Consider the following 18,768-nt stretch of genomic DNA (forward strand, 5'->3'; position numbering starts at 1 on the left):
AAATCCAGTGGTGACCTTACAGTGCGCCTTCATCACTGCCCTAAGGATCTCATATTCCACCATATCATGGTCACTGCAGCCAAGGCTGCCTGAGGCAGCTACCCCACCAGCCCCTCCTTGTTGGTGAGAACAAGGTCCAGCACGGCACCTCCCCTCATTGGTTCCTCGGCCACTTGGAGAAGGAAATTGTTATCCATGCATTTGAGCAACCTTCTGGATTGTTTAAGCCCTGCTGTGTTGTCCCTCCAACAGATATCAGGCTGGTTGAAGTCTCTCATGAGGACCATGGCTTGTGAACATGAGACTGCTCCTATCTGTATATAGAGGGCCTCATCTCCTCGGTCTCCCTGGTCTGGCTGCCTGTAGCAGACCCCCACAGTAACATCCCCTTTCCCTTCCTTCCTTTTAATCCTAACCCATAAACTCTCAGTTAGTTCCTTATCCATCTCCAGGTGGGGCTCCATACACTCCAGATGGTTGCTGACACAGAGAGCAACCCCCTCTCCTCATCTCGCCTGAGTCCAGTTTCTGCCGGTGGCCGCTTCTATGGCTTTATCACTCAGCAATAAGGATGCAAACAGAGAATACGCTATGGGAGGTATATTTTTTTTTATATGAAACTGTGCACATGAAACTACCCCATCCCTGATTTACTCTCAGATCTGTCTTACAAACAAACAAAACCAAACTCATCTAAACTCACTGCTCTTCTCCAAATGGTCAAAATGAGAATGAGCATCTAAATTTCTCTTTTGATGTAGTCTACTTCACAAATTCTTAGGTAGAGTGGAGCTCACTGAGTCTCTCCCAATTAGAAGTGTTGACAGACTGATGCATTAGCTAGATTTGTATGTTATCTTTCACCACTAATTAGATGACTGCCTAAAATACTGAGTTACAGTTAACCTCATTGAAATAGTCTAATGGCAGAGAAAAGTTGAAGTGGATTCTACATGCATTGCAAGAAAAATTTTCAGAACAAATGCCCTGCAATTTACTGCTGAGTCCATAAAAACAGAAGCCTAAAAATCTGCATTCATGACCGAAATATACGTGCCTGCTCGCCTCTTTGGGACTGCACAATTGCAATATTACCATCGCTGTCAACATCATAAACCACTACTCTGCCAGTGTAGTTGGATCTTGGTGCACCAGCAACAAAATAGATGGAGCTCTGAGTTGAGAGAACAGCAACAGAATAACCTGGGGATAGAAGCCAACATTTAACATGTGTGAGAGGCTGTTCACTACAAGTGGTCAGTTGGTTATCCATAAACGCAGACAGAATGAGTCAATCTGGTATGTTAGTTGCAGAGAATGATGCTTCCAGACGAGAAGTTAAGTTGTCACATATGCATAAAATTTTCAATAGTCTTTTGGAGAGAACAATTACACACAGATCAAGCTGAAGCAGGTTTGCAGAATAGCATGGAGAACAGTTTAGCCTATTCAGGAAAATGTAGACCACAAAAATGTCATACTTGTGAAGGAGATAGGAAAAAGAGTGCAAAAAGTATCTTTGGAATGAAGAAATAAAAGAAACTTGAGCTGAACATTTGGACCAGCCTTCAAACTAGGAAGGAACACCTAGCTTCTGCAAAGCTTGCAGTGCATTTTCCCACAGCCCACCAAACCACAGCCCAGTGTATTGGCTGAATACAGCAGGCTATATTAATTGCTTGTCAGCTGAAGGGCTTAGGTTGCTTGAACTTCTTTGAACATTTTAATCCTCATTCCCATTATTCTAACATTATGTGCTTTCAGGAAACATCTTTTAATACCTGCAAATATTTTAAACATCTATTAGCACTATAAAGCTAGCATTACTACATATTTTACATTTCTGTGGTTTAATTACAGCATACCTATTTTAACAGAAGAACAAAAAAAAAAATCTTATATAAAGACTATAGTTTAAACTTAGTAGAAAAATCCCAGTGATTGGGCAGAATATGCAGGTCTTCAGCAAGCTGCAGAACAATGTAGAGAGTATAGTCTAAAAGGATTATGCCTTGGTCATTACCTAGACCAGTCTACTTCAGATTTGTGTTTAGTCACTGTTTTTCTAGGGAGCGAACATCACTGGAGACTAGAAGTTCAACAAGCAGGAACAAAACAAAATTTTACTCTGCCAAGTTAAGGCCACACATTCCCAATTAACAGACCACACAGCCATTTGAAGTGAGAGGGTGCAGTGCAGAATGGGAGACAATCTAGCAAGCTGTGATGTGCTAGCAGCACACCAAGCTGGTAAAAGAGACCTGGTATGGAGAGCTCTTAGTGGGGTCAGAAGGAGATGGAAAGGAAATGAAGGGGGAGAAAAGGCAACAATATTGCTTGCTCTGAAAACTTTAAGGCAAATAGTCTAGAAAGTGCCTTGTAGAGAAGTGCTGAAAGTAAATGACCTTGCCTTTTAAGAATTATTCTAGAAAAGGGAAAAAGAGAAAGTCTGAAGAGGTCACCCACGCAAAAGAGCTACTGTTCTTTAGGTGAGGTTTAGATTTATTCATTGTATTGGATGCAAGTAATGCTAAGCCATAGGGAAAAAGAGCACCTTATTTGCAAAAATAGCATCTCTTTAAATAACTTCAAGGTTAAGAAAGTCTTAAGGTGTTTAGTGTAGTAGCATTATTCAGGGATGAATTTTCAGAGCAGGCATGTTGGAGGTTTGGAGAAAAAATTTCAATGAACTCAGAAGACAAACTGAGTGGCTTTATAGAGTCACAAAAACATGCACTAGAAAATATACAGGGGTTATAAGTAGACCTCTGTTTATCTGCATCAGTATTCCTAAAACTATAAACTGACCTGGATAAGGCCAAGAAAAGAGTGAACACAGATGAAATGATAGCAAGTCAATCAACTTCTCATCCACTTGTAATTGGGGAAGAACATACAAATATTGAAACAGAAGATACCCATAACTGTCAGTATGATATGAGTAGAATTTTAAAAACATAATAAGTATTTAATTCAATGAAACATTGACCAGTAAATAAAATATTTTTGGATGCAAAATTCTTTTAATATTCTCATATCAGTTCTTAACAGACCCTGGCTAGAGCAGATTTTCCCAAGTTCTTTGATACATTTCCAGATTTGTACTTCAGTCTCTTACCTAGATAAGAGCTATGATTTCTGTCCTGTAGAATTTTCTCAAACACATGGCTTGGAAAGGTGGTGACTCTGTCTGAAGACTCCTGAACAACTGTTCCACTCCAGTCATAAGCTCCAACAGCACCCAGCAGCAGAACATCCTTTAAAAAATAAAACCCAACATTTTAGAGCTATCTATTTCAGAAAACAAGTGTGACCAAAGCTGAAGTTACCATTCATAATTTCCTACACCACTGTGTTTAAGGCAGTGATGTACAGTCTAATGACTGCAAGCAGCTGACTGGAGCTGCTTACAGTTACCATTTTCATGCAGGACTTTATCGCCCTGTTAAGAGAGATTATCATCCTTCTACTGTAAGAGGATAAGTGACTTCTTTAGCTCCTCACACACTGCAACTCAAGATAAAATGGGTTTATTTAAAAGCTGTGATCATTTCCTAAACCTGTACACCCTGGGGTTGGGCTTGCCAAGTCTATACTTTCATGTACTCATGATCCTCAGAAGACTGAAGATCAGACAAACAAAACTAAGAAAAAGCTAAAGCTCTTTGCCCACAAAAGTGTCAATAACAGCACACAAAAGCTGATGGAAAAAGACACAAAATTTCATTCTTCAAGTGTATTGTGGGGAGATGCCCTTAAGAAAAGAGTTAAATCTAAAATCCAAATTAATATGGCTTATTATACAGAATATCTATTTATATAGAATAAATAAATACTTAATCTTAGACTTTTACACATAAACCAAACATGGTTTCTATTATTCACATTATTAAAATTCTTTACTGAACTGAGACAATGTTATAGAAAACTGCAGTAAGAATAGTATGTGTAATTTTCCTGAAGAAAACACCAAATCTTTCTTAATTTTTGCCATTTCCTAGCACCAAGTGCTTGGTAAATTAAAACTTCGATTTGTGCAAATACAGAGGACTTTTAAAAAAATAATTTCATTCATCTTTAAGGGCTATGAGAAAGAAACAACCTTTCTGCATTTTCAGTTGAAAGTTGCTTGAATCACACTTGAATTCTACAGAAAGGACTTATTTGGTCAAGATAATCTTAAAATTGATTAGCAAAAAAATTATATCTGATTTATTATTCTTTCTAAGTGAAATAAGCTTTAAACAAATATTACTAACTTTATAAATATTAGATTAATTCTTTTCAGACTTGATTTATTTACATCTTGGTGACTGCCTAGAAATACACCAGCTTTACAATACGGTTTCAATTCTTCCAATTTATGCAACTACAAAGTATTGGAGCAATCAAATTTTTCATGCTACGTGAACTCAGAAATCACTGAAGTAATTTGAGTAACATCTCAAAATAATTACATGAAATAAACTATTATTCAACTTCACCTATTAATGTGTATTTATACATTTTAGGGATATACAGTATCTATTAGAAGTAATTTCTGAAGTATTAAAACAAACAAAAAATATGATAATTTTACATTCTCCTGCTTGTAAAAAAAAAAAAAAATCTTAAAATCAATCATTGTGTTTTATTGGTTTTATTTTGTTGCACTTCTAAGCATTCAAGTTTATGTAATTACATCTCTTTGTATCATTAAATAATTAAATTCACATACCTTTTTTTGTGAATAATATGCACTGAAGCCCACCTGTGACATTTCCATTTGGAATGTATCACCTTGATCTGTACCTGGTAAAACAAATATTCCCATATGGTTAACCCTATAGAACCACACAAGATACTCAATATTGCTGCCTCTGAGCATATCTATACAGAGACTGTATGTTATCTTTCCCAAATCCACCAAGTCTGCTAAAACATTTCCAACATTTACAATCAAAGTCTGAGAGCTAATAAACGGTAGAATATTTGGTGGATTTAATGGCAAATTGGTAAGATGAAGCCATGATATTGAGTCTCTTCCAAAAAAAGGCAGAAGATGATGATAAAGATGTCTTGAATAATTCTGCATAATGTTGTTGCTGTGGCTAATCTCTTTTTATGTTTCCTAGGAAGCACTAATAATACACTGCAATTAGCAGCTTTAATAACTCTATATACATAACTTTCAAATGAGTTTTTATTATCATGTAGGACTTACAAAACTATTGTAATTGTCTTGAGGAATACTGTGATGTGCAGGAATATTTCCTAACCTAGGCAGATAGGACTTAGGTAACAGGAAAGCAATGGGAATACAAAAAAAACCAAGAGGTGGACGCTCACCTGATCCCCCGACATGATTAGCACCATGGGTCTGGGAAAGAACAGATGGAGGTGAAAGAGAAGGGAAGATTTCATCCTGAGCACAGGAAGGCTGCAGCCATGAAAAGCTCCTTAGGGAGGGCTGAGGGCAGGTCACAAGAGTCTCAAGCATACTTTAAATTTGACTTTAAAAAGCTGGCTTTTGGGGAATGAAATACCTCTGAGTTGCCCCTACAGATGCCACACAGATGGCTTTACTGTAGCTTTTCAAATCTGTAATCAGTAACCAAAGTCTGATTTGCTTTTCAAATTCACAGTTGCTTAGCATTAACAGAAAACCATAGGTGAATCTGACAAGCATAAAGATACCTTTACTCCTTCAGTGCTAATAGCTCTGAATGCATTTGGATAAATATGGACAAGCCACCAATGGATGACTGAAGCCCAAGACTTGACTGAAATTTTCACCAACTGTGGGAATACTTCTCACAAACTGCAGAAACTAACTTGAAGCTCAGGCTGACTAGGGGTGGGGCAGCTGTGCAAACCAGAATTTTCCTGGGAAACAGGGAGCAGCCTGCAGCTCCAGCTGCCCCTCATTTTCACAGTACTACACTAAAGCGAAGTCAAATAAAATCCTTAGCTCATCAGCTGGGAGAATCTGATCTAATTTTTCAGAGACATTGAGTATTTTACCTTCTATACTAAAAATGCGCTCTCCAAGTGTTCCTGCTTCTTCCAGTAGTGCAGCCTCAGATGACACATTAAAGAAATACTTTTCTGTTGGATGGCTAGCAATTCCTTTGATTTCTTTAATTAAGTTTTTAGTATCAAGTTCATGCCTGATTAAGTATCCCAAAACCTTGGGTAAAAAAATAACAAAATAAGAAGAAAGAAATAAATTACGGTGTTACTTTTTTACTTCATTTCCTTCTCTATTGTTTGAGTAAAGAGTAAATAGTCTACATATTTTAAAAAAAAAAATTATCTCCATTCATATTATTGAACTACTTATCGGACTGTATTCCTACACAAGGAACTGTTGTTCAGATAGGAAAAATATATAAACCAAGGCAAAGGAGAAAACCACTGAAGTTGCTCAGGTAATATTGGTTTTGCTTTTTCACAAAGTTAAAGACCACCAATATTTCACTAGTTCTTAAAGATTAATTTCACCTAGTTTCAGTCTCACCAGTGTAACAACGCAGGCATTATATACAGGTTATATACAGAACATGCACTTCCACACATACACAACAAAATGATCTTTCAAGAATTGCAATATGTTTAATTATAATATTACTTACAGCAATGCCAAATCTGGTTATATTGTCTTCATTGCATTTACCTATCACTGTTTTCAAGTTGGAGCCATCGTGTGATTCACCATCCGTCACAACAACCATTACTTTTGTGGCCATTGGACGTCCTCCCGATTCAGGTGAGAAGGCGTACTGTCTGTTATAAAAAGTGGATTTATCACATGTCAATTTGTAATAGATGGAATTCGGTATATATACTGAAAAGAATATGTCTATCACTGACTTAGGACAAGGGGCATCTGTAGTGCTTTTTATTTGGAAATTAACAATCTGCAATGAGAATTTTCAATTATGCTCCTGATATAGCTTCTTCTCAAAGCACTGCTCAAAGAGCGATCAGAAATGTAATCAAGGAAGCAGAAAAGAAACCCCAAGCAGAACTGAATGGTATTTCTGATAGAAATGTACATTCCAGGGAAAATTTTTTTGTATTTTTTTTGTACAAATGTTTCTAAAAAAAAAGGGGTTTTTGTCAGAGCTATTAATGCTTTGTAACACCAGAGTAGCTAGGAATTGGCTCCACCAAGTTAAAACAAAAGAGGAAGAGTATTTATAATAGGTTCTTCAATACTACTGCAAGTATCGACTCCACTGAAGGCTGAGTCTGTCCTTAAAGATGATTTTCAAGGTCATTTGATTCAGCATGCATTTTGGCCTGCAGTCCTGTCCTTGATTCAACTGCAAAATAACATCTTCCTATCGAGAAACAGACCAGCTTTGTCCATGTATTGAGAGCCACGGTCCATTGGTTTGAGTTTTTCCTATTTTTCATGCTGCTGGTGCTGCAGTGACAAACTGACAACAGACGAGATTTTATTTTCTCTGCAAACAACCAAAGCCTGACCTGCAAACATGAATGTTACCTGTCCCACAGAATACCTGGATAAACTTTACTTCTTTCAATGGTTTTGTATCTTTCCTAAAATCTTGTCCATTATGTTCGATTCATTATCATGTTTAGACATCTATGACAGCCCAAACAGTTCTGTTGGGTAGCAGAACTACTTTAGTCTAGAGTTTAACCCAATGGTTAAAGACACGCTTTTCAGCAAGTCTAGTTTATGTATCCCTGTAATGTTCTGCACAGGGCACTGTAAATGGACTTGAAGGATTCTGCCTGGCGCTGGCAACCTCCTCAGAGGCTCCGAACACACTCACTCCCAGTGGGAATGAAATTCAGGATGTGCCCATTGCCTCATAAGGTAAGTTACAATAGTTGCACAGTAATCATCAATGCGCTTTACCTTGCATTGTCAATGGCTTTGAAAGTATTAGTCAGATCTCCTCCCTTCTGATACGTTCCCTCCATTGCTTTAACAACGTCATCCTTTGTTTGGTATGTATTCAAGTTGAACACTACACGGGGATCATTAGCATACTGAATTAAACCCACCTATGTAATAAAGAAATTATGTTAGATTATCATGCGTTACAATTGGTTACACAGAATCATGATGCTTACTTATTTGTCAAGTTGCAGCAGAAGATCTGCAGATGCACACAGGGTTATAATTTTCTTTCAACACATAGAAAACCAATTAATATTAACACATTTGAAAAGCAAAGAAAGTTAAAATGCTCTTGTACCTTATGCCATTTATCATGGACTACAATACATTAATGCAAACAATCTGAAATAGTAGGCATTAAATATGTGCTTGGTTACTTCTGGAAGAGCTGATGGATAGCAATAACACAGGGAGCTCTGGGAAAAATGGAAAAATAGCAAAAATTCTACAAGCTGACAGAACCTCAATCTGATCTCTTCTAAGGAAATCCTAAAGGTTAGTTACTTGACAGCACTGCAAACCCTATTTATTTTGAATACAAGTGAAGCTAAAGACATATGGTAAGATGTATATTTAGTATGAAAGAAAAAAAGAGAAGATGCTAGAGGTTCAGAAAGGACTGAGCAGGAAGCCTAGCTTTTAAGCACCTCACTTCCAAAGTCGCCCAAGGAAGAAGGCAGCCTTTGGGAGAGAGATTTCCAGTGCCCCAGTCTTTGTGCCCAGAATTGTTTATGGAAAATGGACAACTGTAAAGACATAAAATGTTTTTTATAAAAAGCAACAAAATTTTCCCAAATAAAAATCTGTTCTACTGTTACCACATCCCCACAGACTACATTTTCATTTCTTTTACATCTAATGCATGAAAGAGATCTGACTGCACTACATATAACCTAGACTTCCATTTCAGTTGGTTTATATTTTGAATCAAATTACTAATCCCTTTTGAAATAGGTTAGCTGTGAGGTAAAAAACCCAATATGGTAAGATAGAAGACAAGTGCATAATCTGTGGCTTTGGGGGAGGTACTGCAGTTAGGCTAAAGTATACTTGGTTTCCTTTAAAATTGCTAATTAAAACCCATCCCCTTTTTTTTTTTTTTTCTTCCCCTGGGTTTTCTCAAAGACATCTTTGACTTACCTGGGTTTTGTTAAGGCCTATGTCCAAGCCTTGTACAAATTTTTTCAAAAATGCCCGCACTGCATCCCAGGGATAAATGCTGTTTGATTCATCACAAACCACCACAACATCTATGACAGAGGAACACTCTAAACCAAAAACAAATAGTGAAGATTAAATTCACTGCCAGTATCAATATACTTATAACTCTTTGGCTAAATCTAGAGGTGCATATTTAGGTCTCACATAGGCAACACTTCAGACCAGGAAGGTTTTGCCAGAATGCGGACTCTATTATAGAGTCCTGAGCATTCATTGCACTGGTGCAACGCCTCTGAATTCAGAGAAGTGAGTCCATATTCATATTCGCATTGGGTCACAATTTGCTAGTCCTTAGGGTGCGTATCATAGGATTTTGCTTTTTGCATATACATTTTTTAAAAAATCCCAAATTAAGAATCCCCAACACAACATTTATTGATTTATTTATTTTTTTTAATTGAATTTGTTTCACACAGATTGCCTTACTTTGAACAGCAGGAGAAAAGCTTCTTAGGATCTGGAAACTTGGACTGATCTCAGAACAGACTCCTGTTGCATAGTATTGGCTTCCACACTGCTGTGCCCACAAGGGTCCACAAGTCTTTAAAAATAACAAAAAGAAACTATAAAAATAACAAATAATTGTCTCACCGTATCCATATAGCACAATAAGCAGGACTACAGGCACATAGGATCAGAGAAGTCCTCTTCAGCTACCAGGCCAAATCCACTGCAATCACAGTGATAGAGTAATCCCTTCCATAGGCTTTCTCGTTAAAAAGATTTTCTATTCATGACCATCCTAGGGCCCCCTTTTGCAAGCTGGCCCCTCCAGACTATGCGCAGCTATAACATCTAGAGAGTGTGACCTGGTCTGCAAGGAATCTGTGCTGCCTGAAGCCATGTACTCTACAAACAATCCTTTTAAAACTAGGGCTAGTATTTGCGCATCGTTTGTGAGCATGCAGAGAAGTACTGCTAAGAACCAGGAGGTGGCATCAGATCCACGAGCATGCAGGTCACTGCAAACACGAAGAGAGTAGCTTTTCTTGAGGACCTCCGATTGACCAGACTGAAGAATTTTGTGACCAGTGCACAAACACATGTTTATTAATTTGAGAAGACTTGTTCCCAAGGGAAATTAACTTTGCCAAAATATTTACAAGTTGAACTATTTCATCATCTCCAGTGACGGTATGCACTGTCCTGTTTAGCTGCAGCTAAAAGGAGAAGTTTGGCCCTGGTCTCACGTACTCCCCAGCTACCTGTTTCCTGCCTTCCAGGGAAGATAATCTTGCTTCTTTGCTGAAAATTATCTCTGTAAAAATAAACGTTTTCAGCTGGATCAACCAGCTGCTTGCATGACAGCCACCTCTGATATTAGAAGTATTTTTACAAAAGTACCTAGATAAAAAGACAGATAATGAGACAGTACTTTGTCAGGAAGATATTTGGGGTGAAGGGATTTTCTTTTTAAAAGAAAATAATGTTAGGAACTCAAGGAAGAAATGTAACCTCTACATAACCTCTGTCCAGCAGTTCTGAAAGAAACAAGAACTTCATTACATGTACTTTCTGATTGCCCTATCCAGTCAGGAGAGCCTGGAACAGACAAAATGCACCATCTCTATTTAGGAAGAGAAGAAAGAGTGAACAGCACTATTACCCTTTTCTCAAGAATATTGAAAAAAGGATAATTAAAGGCAGAAGTAAATGAAAATGAGCTAAATCACACACTGGTGGTAGACCACATCAAACTATCCTAACATATTTGATAAGATGGTAGATTTTCTAGACAGGAGAAGAGTAAGTATATTTATGTTATCTGATCTTGAGATAAGTGGTCCTTTATCTGCTACTTGGAGTATGATTAGTTTTACTGGAAAAGACTGACCTATTTACAGAGGTGAGAGGTACAAAACAAATCATCTATATCAGTAACTATGAAGCTGGAGGAGAGTTTAAAGTTATTTTTAATTTACATTTCTTTCACTTGCTGAAAGAGAGGGGAGCAGATGGATCAGGAACCAGCTGATTGCAGGGTCACCAACAGCATACAGCCAGCATGCAAAGCAAGTATGGCCTAACAATATGTGACAAGAAGCACTTGCAGTCAAGATAGGAAAATACCAAACACACTATATAATGTCCTGGAAAGACTCATGTGGAATACAGAATAGATCTGGTCATTCACGTTCAAGAGAGGTATATTTTAAAAAACACATTTCAGCCCCAAAAATCTGTGTTTGTTTAGCAAAACAAAGGACAAAGGAGAACAATTGTGGAGTGTGAAATATAGAAGGGAGATTTTACATGCAGGGAAATGGGAGCTGTTCCTTTCAACCAAAGGCACAGCACTGCCTCAAAAACAAACTGCTAGAAAATTAGATCAGAAATCCATAAAAAAGTTCTTAACTATCAGTGAAATTCTTAAGCACTTTTCTAACAGGACTAAGTATGCCTCAGAAAAATGTAACGAGCACGTGGAAATGACTGCCCTGTACTTAGGATACCTGTGGGAAGCAACCACATGGCATCAAACAGCTGAACCAGCAGGACACAAGAGCTATGGCAGCAGCCCAGGGATGCAGCACAGAGGGATGCAAGTAGGTGGAAGATGAGAGAGAAGCAGCAACAGGAGGAAGGAGCACAGTGAGCTGGGAGGAGGAAGACCTGAGCATAACCGAAGAGCCCATCACAGAGGCCAGCTGCCAGAGACAGCATCTCGGAGCGAAGACCTGTCTGGTAGCAGCTTGCAGTTACAAGCAGACAGTCTCGGCTTGTTGTCCAGTTCTTCCCAAAACTGAGTCATGGGGCTTTTGTTTTTTGTTGAAGCTGAGCCATAGATAAGCACCTGTCTCCAGTACCCCTTTCTCCACATGTCAAAAGCACTTCTATTGCCAGAGACATGGCTAACTGTTCATGTCTTAGCATTATTCAACTTTTTTTTTGTTACTTCATGCAATTTAAGGAGAGTCAATTAATAACATATGGATCATGAAATTCTTTTTAACTGAGAGCAGTACAAATACTATTAGAAAACACAGGTTTTTCTGCATGAGATGTTTTAAATCACTACAATTACTGATACTGATTAAAAGTGGGTATGCATAGGACAGTATTAACAGCAATTAAAGGTATTATCCAAGAGACAGAATAAGATTTTTTTAATCAGTGTCTTCTCAAACCTACAATCAGGAAGAACACTGTTGCTGCATTCTGAAGTTATGATTAACTTTACTAACTCAAAAAAATCTGCTGGAAAGGCTGGAATTAAATCTACAGAAGTACTTCAGTGAACTGGGCTATGTGGTAATGAAGATAGTAAATATTTTAATACCTTTGCAATTACTATGAAGATGCAACAGAAAAATACAAAGCTTAAAGTGAGACTCAAAGCTCTTTTTCTGTAGTTTATTATTTCACTTCATTACTGCACATGCCTACAATGTGTGCAACAAACTGGAATACACCTACACTGCAACACTTTTCATGCTGAAGGTTCAGATTGTAAAAAAGCACACTAAACAGGCATTAACTTTCTTTCAATTATGAAATCAGTTTTACAGGCTCCAAGGAGAGTGGTTTTCAGAACAGACACATAGAAAATGCATCCTCCTCCAGCTCACTAACCAAATAAAACATATCACAGATTCATGGGACTACAAATCCTAACATCTCAGGAGAACAGTCGCTGTGCAAGTGTGTGTGGTGAAGGAAAGATCCCATACTGTCTAATAATCAGAACAATACAATACAAAACTGCCTGAAAGATGTCCATGGTGGAAGTGTTCTTGCCTGTGTTGTCTGACTTAAATTATAGAATCTTTTACTATGTACCCTTCCACAGGATATTTAGGTAAATGACAAAAGAGAGAATTCATAATTTTCCTGATTTTGGACCTTAGGTAATGAAAGTGGGATGGAATATTTTAAAATATGTATTAATCTATGCTGCATAATAAAATACATTCAGCTTGAACTTATTAAAATTTTTGAGAACTCTAGTTTCTTCATTCTTCTCGGGAATTTCTGTGTGTACTCAATACATCATTGATACGTACCAAAAATCCTCCTGTTTTTGAGTTCTGTATCAGAGTCAAGCCAAGGTTCATGTCCTCCTTTATCTCAGTCACATTTGGAATTTTTATTAAAGCTAAAATAAAAATAGATTAAGTAATGACAGATGAGTAAATATGATGTAGAAGCAATTTAGTAAGTTACAATTCCTTTTCAAAAGCTTGATTTCTAAGAATCTAAGAAGCCTTTTCCAAATGGCTGCATACAATTCTGAGACAAAAGAAATAAAAGCTAATCTTTGTAAAAAATTTGCTAACCATTAACTACAGACATGAATTAAGTATGGCCATTTAGAGTACTTGCCCTCAAGACAGCTGAAGGCAAAAGAGAGGAAGAAAAGGTCTACCTATTGAGTATTTTTGGCTGTCTGAGTAGCTGCAGCTGAGCAGCTACTGTTACATTCCTCAGAACAGCAGAGTCCTCTGATTCAGTACTAGGCTTTAGACGAAAACCTGGAAGGAGCAGTGGAGGACCGAAATGCTTCGCACCACAAATAAAGTAGGCATCTCAGCATGCTCTGCTGCCCCATGTTTTCACTGTATCCAAAAGTGAAACCCATTTTATGCTCAGTCTGCAAACACACAGAGGCAGAAAAGGCTTCATGTAATACATATTCACTAAGTGCTATTTAAAATACAAATGTAAGAAGTGTTAAGCTATGATAAGAGCGTGGCAGCCTTCTCTAGTTGCTCTGGCCCAGGACTCTCCTGCTGGGCCGTGGGAGCCCAGCCCAGCCCAGGCTGAGAAATGTGGCACCAGTAAAGCTGAGCATGTATTGAGACACACACATGGACACGCAACAAGGACCTTGCCAGGGCTGGGCACACAGACTGCTAGAGACAAGGTGTAGCCTTCAGCAGCACCCACATACCCACCAGGAGTGTGCTCCTCCTGAGCTGGCAGAGACAAGAGGTCACTAGTGCAGGCACAGCTCCCCTATCTGGGTTCACAAACACATGCACATTTCTGGATCCCCCAGGTACCAGCAGGACCCCCCTGTCTGCCCCTACTAGCCAGCTTGGTGCTTGAGCAAGCACACACACACTCGTGCCCCATGCACCCCACATTCGCAAGTCCCCCTGGGAGTACCAGCATGGAGACCTCACTGCCCGATAGCTGGACCTGAGGTCCCCCTAAACTGGCTGGTTTGCTAGTGAATACTCACACGCACACCTGGTTTGAGGAAGATACAGACAGTCATCCCTGCAGCAGCTGGCACCAGCCACCCTGGGCTGTGACCTGCAGTCCTGCTCCAGCCACCAGCACAGAGCCTTGGTCCTGCCAACAGCTAGTTTTGGGGGACACACCAGTCCCACCCCATGGCTGGAGGTTAAAGACCCCAGTTGCTCCAGCAGCTGATGCTGAGACCTGAGTGGCTGCAGTAGCTGGCACCACAGGCTGGGGCTGACTCCAGAGGCAGGCACCAATTGTCACCCACACACACACACCAGTCTCATCAGTAGCTGGCACTGAGTCCTTGCAGCACACTCACACACACAGACACGCACACGACAGACTGAGATTATGCAGAGAGATAATTAAGAAAAGGTTTAATAAGATGGCCTGGCATAAAAACGATGAAAAACTGAGCAACTGTAGCGAACCACTACTCATTACAACTTACCTTGTAAGTTCAATTTCTTGCATGTGTTTTTGGATGTACCAACAGGACATGCATAGATGTCTCCAGTTCTGTTAGCTGGATAGCCACTCCAGGGTGAACCAACCAACAACCTAAAGTAACAGGAACTTCATTAAGTCTTTAATGATACTAGAAAAGTCCATCAGTATTATCACATAGTGCACTGAAGGTAACAGGCAAAGCGGCTTTTACCAGATATAGTACCTATGGCATTTGAGAGTCTTCTCCAGAGCTGTTCAGAAGCTTTACTTGCATGCTAATACACTGGATTCACCAGGGGCAATTTTGGTAGAAAAGCCTCTGGGGATTAGGCTGCTTCAAATATGTATACTGTTTCTTTGACGTTATGTTGTAGTGTCAGAAGAAATAACAGTAAAGATATTAATACATATAGATGCATACAAATTTAGAAATATATACATTGAGGATTGACAGACAAAAAAATGTATTGTTCTGTCAGTTAATGGTTAACTGATCCCTTTTAAGTTACTCTTTTAGCTGATAAGAAACATTTCCTACAGGATCTGCTCAGCAACAGTCAAATGCTTATGTCTGAGCTTGAACACTACCACACCTTGACAACACTGAGTCAGAAAGAAAATACTACAGGAGATAACAGCTGGCTGAAGTATCTGTGAAGTATTTAATCCTGAACAAGAAAGTTAAGACGTGGTAATTTGTGCCTACAATACAAAGTAATTCACTTTCTCTTACTCATTCCTCCATCTGCCATAAGGTTTCCCCTCCAGTATTTGCTCCTCAAGAGCCCTTTAATTTTCATCTGAAAGCCTTCACAAAAACATTTAATTCGCCCCCTGGAAACACTGCTTAAGAACACTTATTTTTCAGCACAACTCTCTGAGGGAGTGAAACCACCAGACAGTATACGGCCGCGTAGGGCTGGAAGAGAAGGACAACTCTTTATGTTAAGTTTAACATGAAGTGAAATGTGGGTAAGGCAAAGCACAATCATAGGAAGATGATCTCAAGGGATATGAAAAAAAACCAAAACAAACAGATTATTAGAAAGCAAGGACTGTGGGAATTTGTTCCAGCAGGAACATGACTTTTCTTTCATACAGAACATGAAAGAAAACATACAGAACATACAGTCTATGGTAGTAATTAATGCATTTATGGGACAGTTAAAGGACAAGCAGTAGGAATATGGAGTTTCATAAGAAGCGATGTTTTTCACTTGGTCAATAGGTTGGTAAAGGCTCAGTTGTTGTCCTCTGAAATTTTATAGGTAGCTAATGCAAATACCTTGCGCTACAAAAATAACACATTTTGGTTAAATTATTATGTTTCAAAGCAATTGCTATATATCATGTTAACTTTCCAGGGGTCATCTCATTTTACTGTTACAATTTTATAACTAGTTTGAATAAAATGGCTTTGATAAAAATACATAGTTTTAGATAGTTTGAGTCCTTTTTAGCTTTCTCAAAGAAAATACTGTTAACTGCATTTTTTAAAGTTTATTTCATCTCAATTAAACACAAACTTAAGAGCACAAATTATGTTACTCTGTTTTACCACTTCGGTTGGGCGTAACTTCAGATTATATTTTCTATGTGTAGGCATATTTTAAAAATACCTACCTCCTTCTCAATTACCTTGTTGAAAAACAGTGATTACGCAGGCAGGATTTTGTTTTACTTTTAGCATCTCCAAACCTGCAGTTCAGGTTCATATAAACACCTCTCTCTATAAAAACAGTGTATGCTACACGAGCTGTGAGGAGGCCTCTGATCTTATTATGTTCTGAGGAATATAGCCTTTTCTGCACGGTGGAAACTAAAATTACCATAGCTCAGGACCAAATAACCAGAGCTCATGAGAAACATCAGTCATCGATAGATGATACAACCCTCAAACACTTGTGGTGACACAGAGGGCTGGAGCTGGTCAGCAGTGATTGACAAAAGGAAGACATGGTGTTACAGTCCCTTCTTGTTAGGTACTACAGAGTTATTCACAGTTATGAAATGCTAACTGGGCTCACGGGAGAGAGGAAGGGCTAACAGTTTTCATGGAAACAGAAAAGAGCTTTAAAAAGGATGGCAGAACTGCATTTGAAACTGGAACAGTTTTTCAGCATTAACTGTCAAGCTCAACATTTCACTGCATACATTTATAAACATTTGTATGTTTTCCATTAGTTTCACAGAAGGCAAATGTATTTCAGAGTCCCTGCAAGAAGACAGCTGCTCTTCAAAGAATGACCTTCATGGTTCTCGGAAATACCCCCTGTACCACTCCATCTGGTCACAAAAATCACTGTGCACTGCACTGGCATCGCTCTGCAGCCATGGGTTATCTGAAGCCCCAAGCACAGTTTCACTCACAGAGTGAGAATGAGAGGAGGAGAAGCATGCCTGAGCACTAGTTGTCCCCAAATCCCAGCCTAACTCCAACCCTCACACTTGCTATTGGCATAAACTAGAGACAAACCCCATCCACAGAGTTTAGAGAAAGCATTTCTTTCCCTTTCAACATGCATATTTGCACTTACTCCATGGGATTTATGGTGCTCATCAGTAATGTGGGCTCTGAATCTCCTGTTTTGCCCAACCTCAACATTAATTCCAAGCCATACATGTATTTATACCAAGGAACTATTACTCTTTATACCAAATCCACTTCTAGAACTTAATAGTCGCAACTGTCTTTTCCTTTCATTAGCCCTGAAACTAACTTTGTAGCTGTTGCACGGTACAAACAGAAAAATATAAGCCAAACAAGACAAACTCTCTTAATTTTAAAACCAAATATAAATCTATGCCAACTGCGCACAAAGCAAACCTAATTCTGTCTTTCACTTAGCTTGCACTCCTCATATTGTACTGGAAATTGTTATACTACCTTCCCCTTTGCCTCATTAGCCATCCTTGTCAGTTTGTAGGGTTCATGAATCTCAATGCCGTAACTATGCTATAGACCAAAAAATGACACTCCACAGAGCAATTTAACCCCTTTGGTTGACTCAACTAGTCTAACCTGTCATCAATATGCTCCCGAGAAAAGTCATGAACCAACTTCTGCCAAGCCTAGCCCTCTACTTTTAATTGCCAACCTTAAAGGTCCTAGGAAATAACTTTATTATTATTTCTCTTGTATCCTGAGCCTTACTTAAGCTTAATACTGGCCTTAATCTATATTAGAATCAGCAAGTTCCACTTGCCTTTGAAAATTAACATAAGCCATTACAGTGGAGAGTTATACAGTAGTGCTCTGGGAAAATGCATGTGTATCTTTCCAAAACATCAGAAGTGAAGAAAACAAGAGAGTATCTGGCTAGCATCCTGCTAACTACAAAAATATTTTTTTACTCTGATTAAACAGGATGCACATGAAGCAGAGTGAAACAGAATGTATCAGGAAAGAATGCGAGAAATAAGTACTAAACTACTTGAAAATGTTTGTATCCAAATAAACTGCACCATGTATAGTGTATAAATTAAGGGTCTTTTTTCAGCCATGAGTTAAATATTTCTTTTTACAAAACTTCCTTGTGTGTCTTTGTAGACTGTCTTTACACAATACTATAGTGATTAGAATGTAATATTGCCACTGATTTTATTATTCCCCTCCTTAATCATTCTCCAATGCTGTATACAAAGCAATGGAACTACATGAAGTCAAATAAAGTTCAGCGGCGATGCCATACCACACAGGCTGCAGGAGTGCCAGATCAAAGTGCAACAGGAATTATTTCTGGGAAATTACACCATGACAAAGCTAGTAACTGGCAAAGCGTGATGTAGCAGAAAACAAAATCAGAATTCATGATGAAGGGCTGAATTCCCAGCTGTTGTCAGAGAACGTTTTATGTTTTCTGGTTTTTGTTTTTCTTTTCATGCATTTGCTCTTTAGTGTGTTTTTTTAAAAACAAAGATGGTTAATAGAAAATGAGAAAATAAAAATAGAAAGGACATCTTAAATAATCTAGCCCTTTTCCCTA

At 38.5% G+C, this 18,768-nt stretch overlaps 1 protein-coding gene across 1 annotated transcript; it reads right to left on the minus strand.

Annotated features, from left to right (window-relative positions):
- Positions 1-1,057: 1,057 nt before the first annotated feature.
- On the minus strand, positions 1,058-16,658 carry LOC104520865 (integrin alpha-2-like; the record flags this gene model as incomplete). Its single annotated transcript, XM_010162673.2, has 11 exons — positions 16,612-16,658; positions 14,784-14,893; positions 13,144-13,235; positions 9,566-9,680; positions 9,059-9,186; positions 7,874-8,022; positions 6,615-6,765; positions 6,004-6,169; positions 4,718-4,791; positions 3,119-3,257; positions 1,058-1,203 (listed from the first exon to the last, which is right to left on the minus strand). Coding segments are annotated over exons 1-11 (1,317 nt in total), but the record flags the coding sequence as incomplete, so codon positions are not given.
- Between the last annotated feature and the right edge of the window lie 2,110 nt (positions 16,659-18,768).

Source organism: Antrostomus carolinensis, unplaced genomic scaffold (assembly GCF_000700745.2).
Source record: "Antrostomus carolinensis isolate BGI_N321 unplaced genomic scaffold, ASM70074v2 scaffold15372, whole genome shotgun sequence".
Taxonomy (NCBI): Eukaryota; Metazoa; Chordata; class Aves; order Caprimulgiformes; family Caprimulgidae; genus Antrostomus; species Antrostomus carolinensis.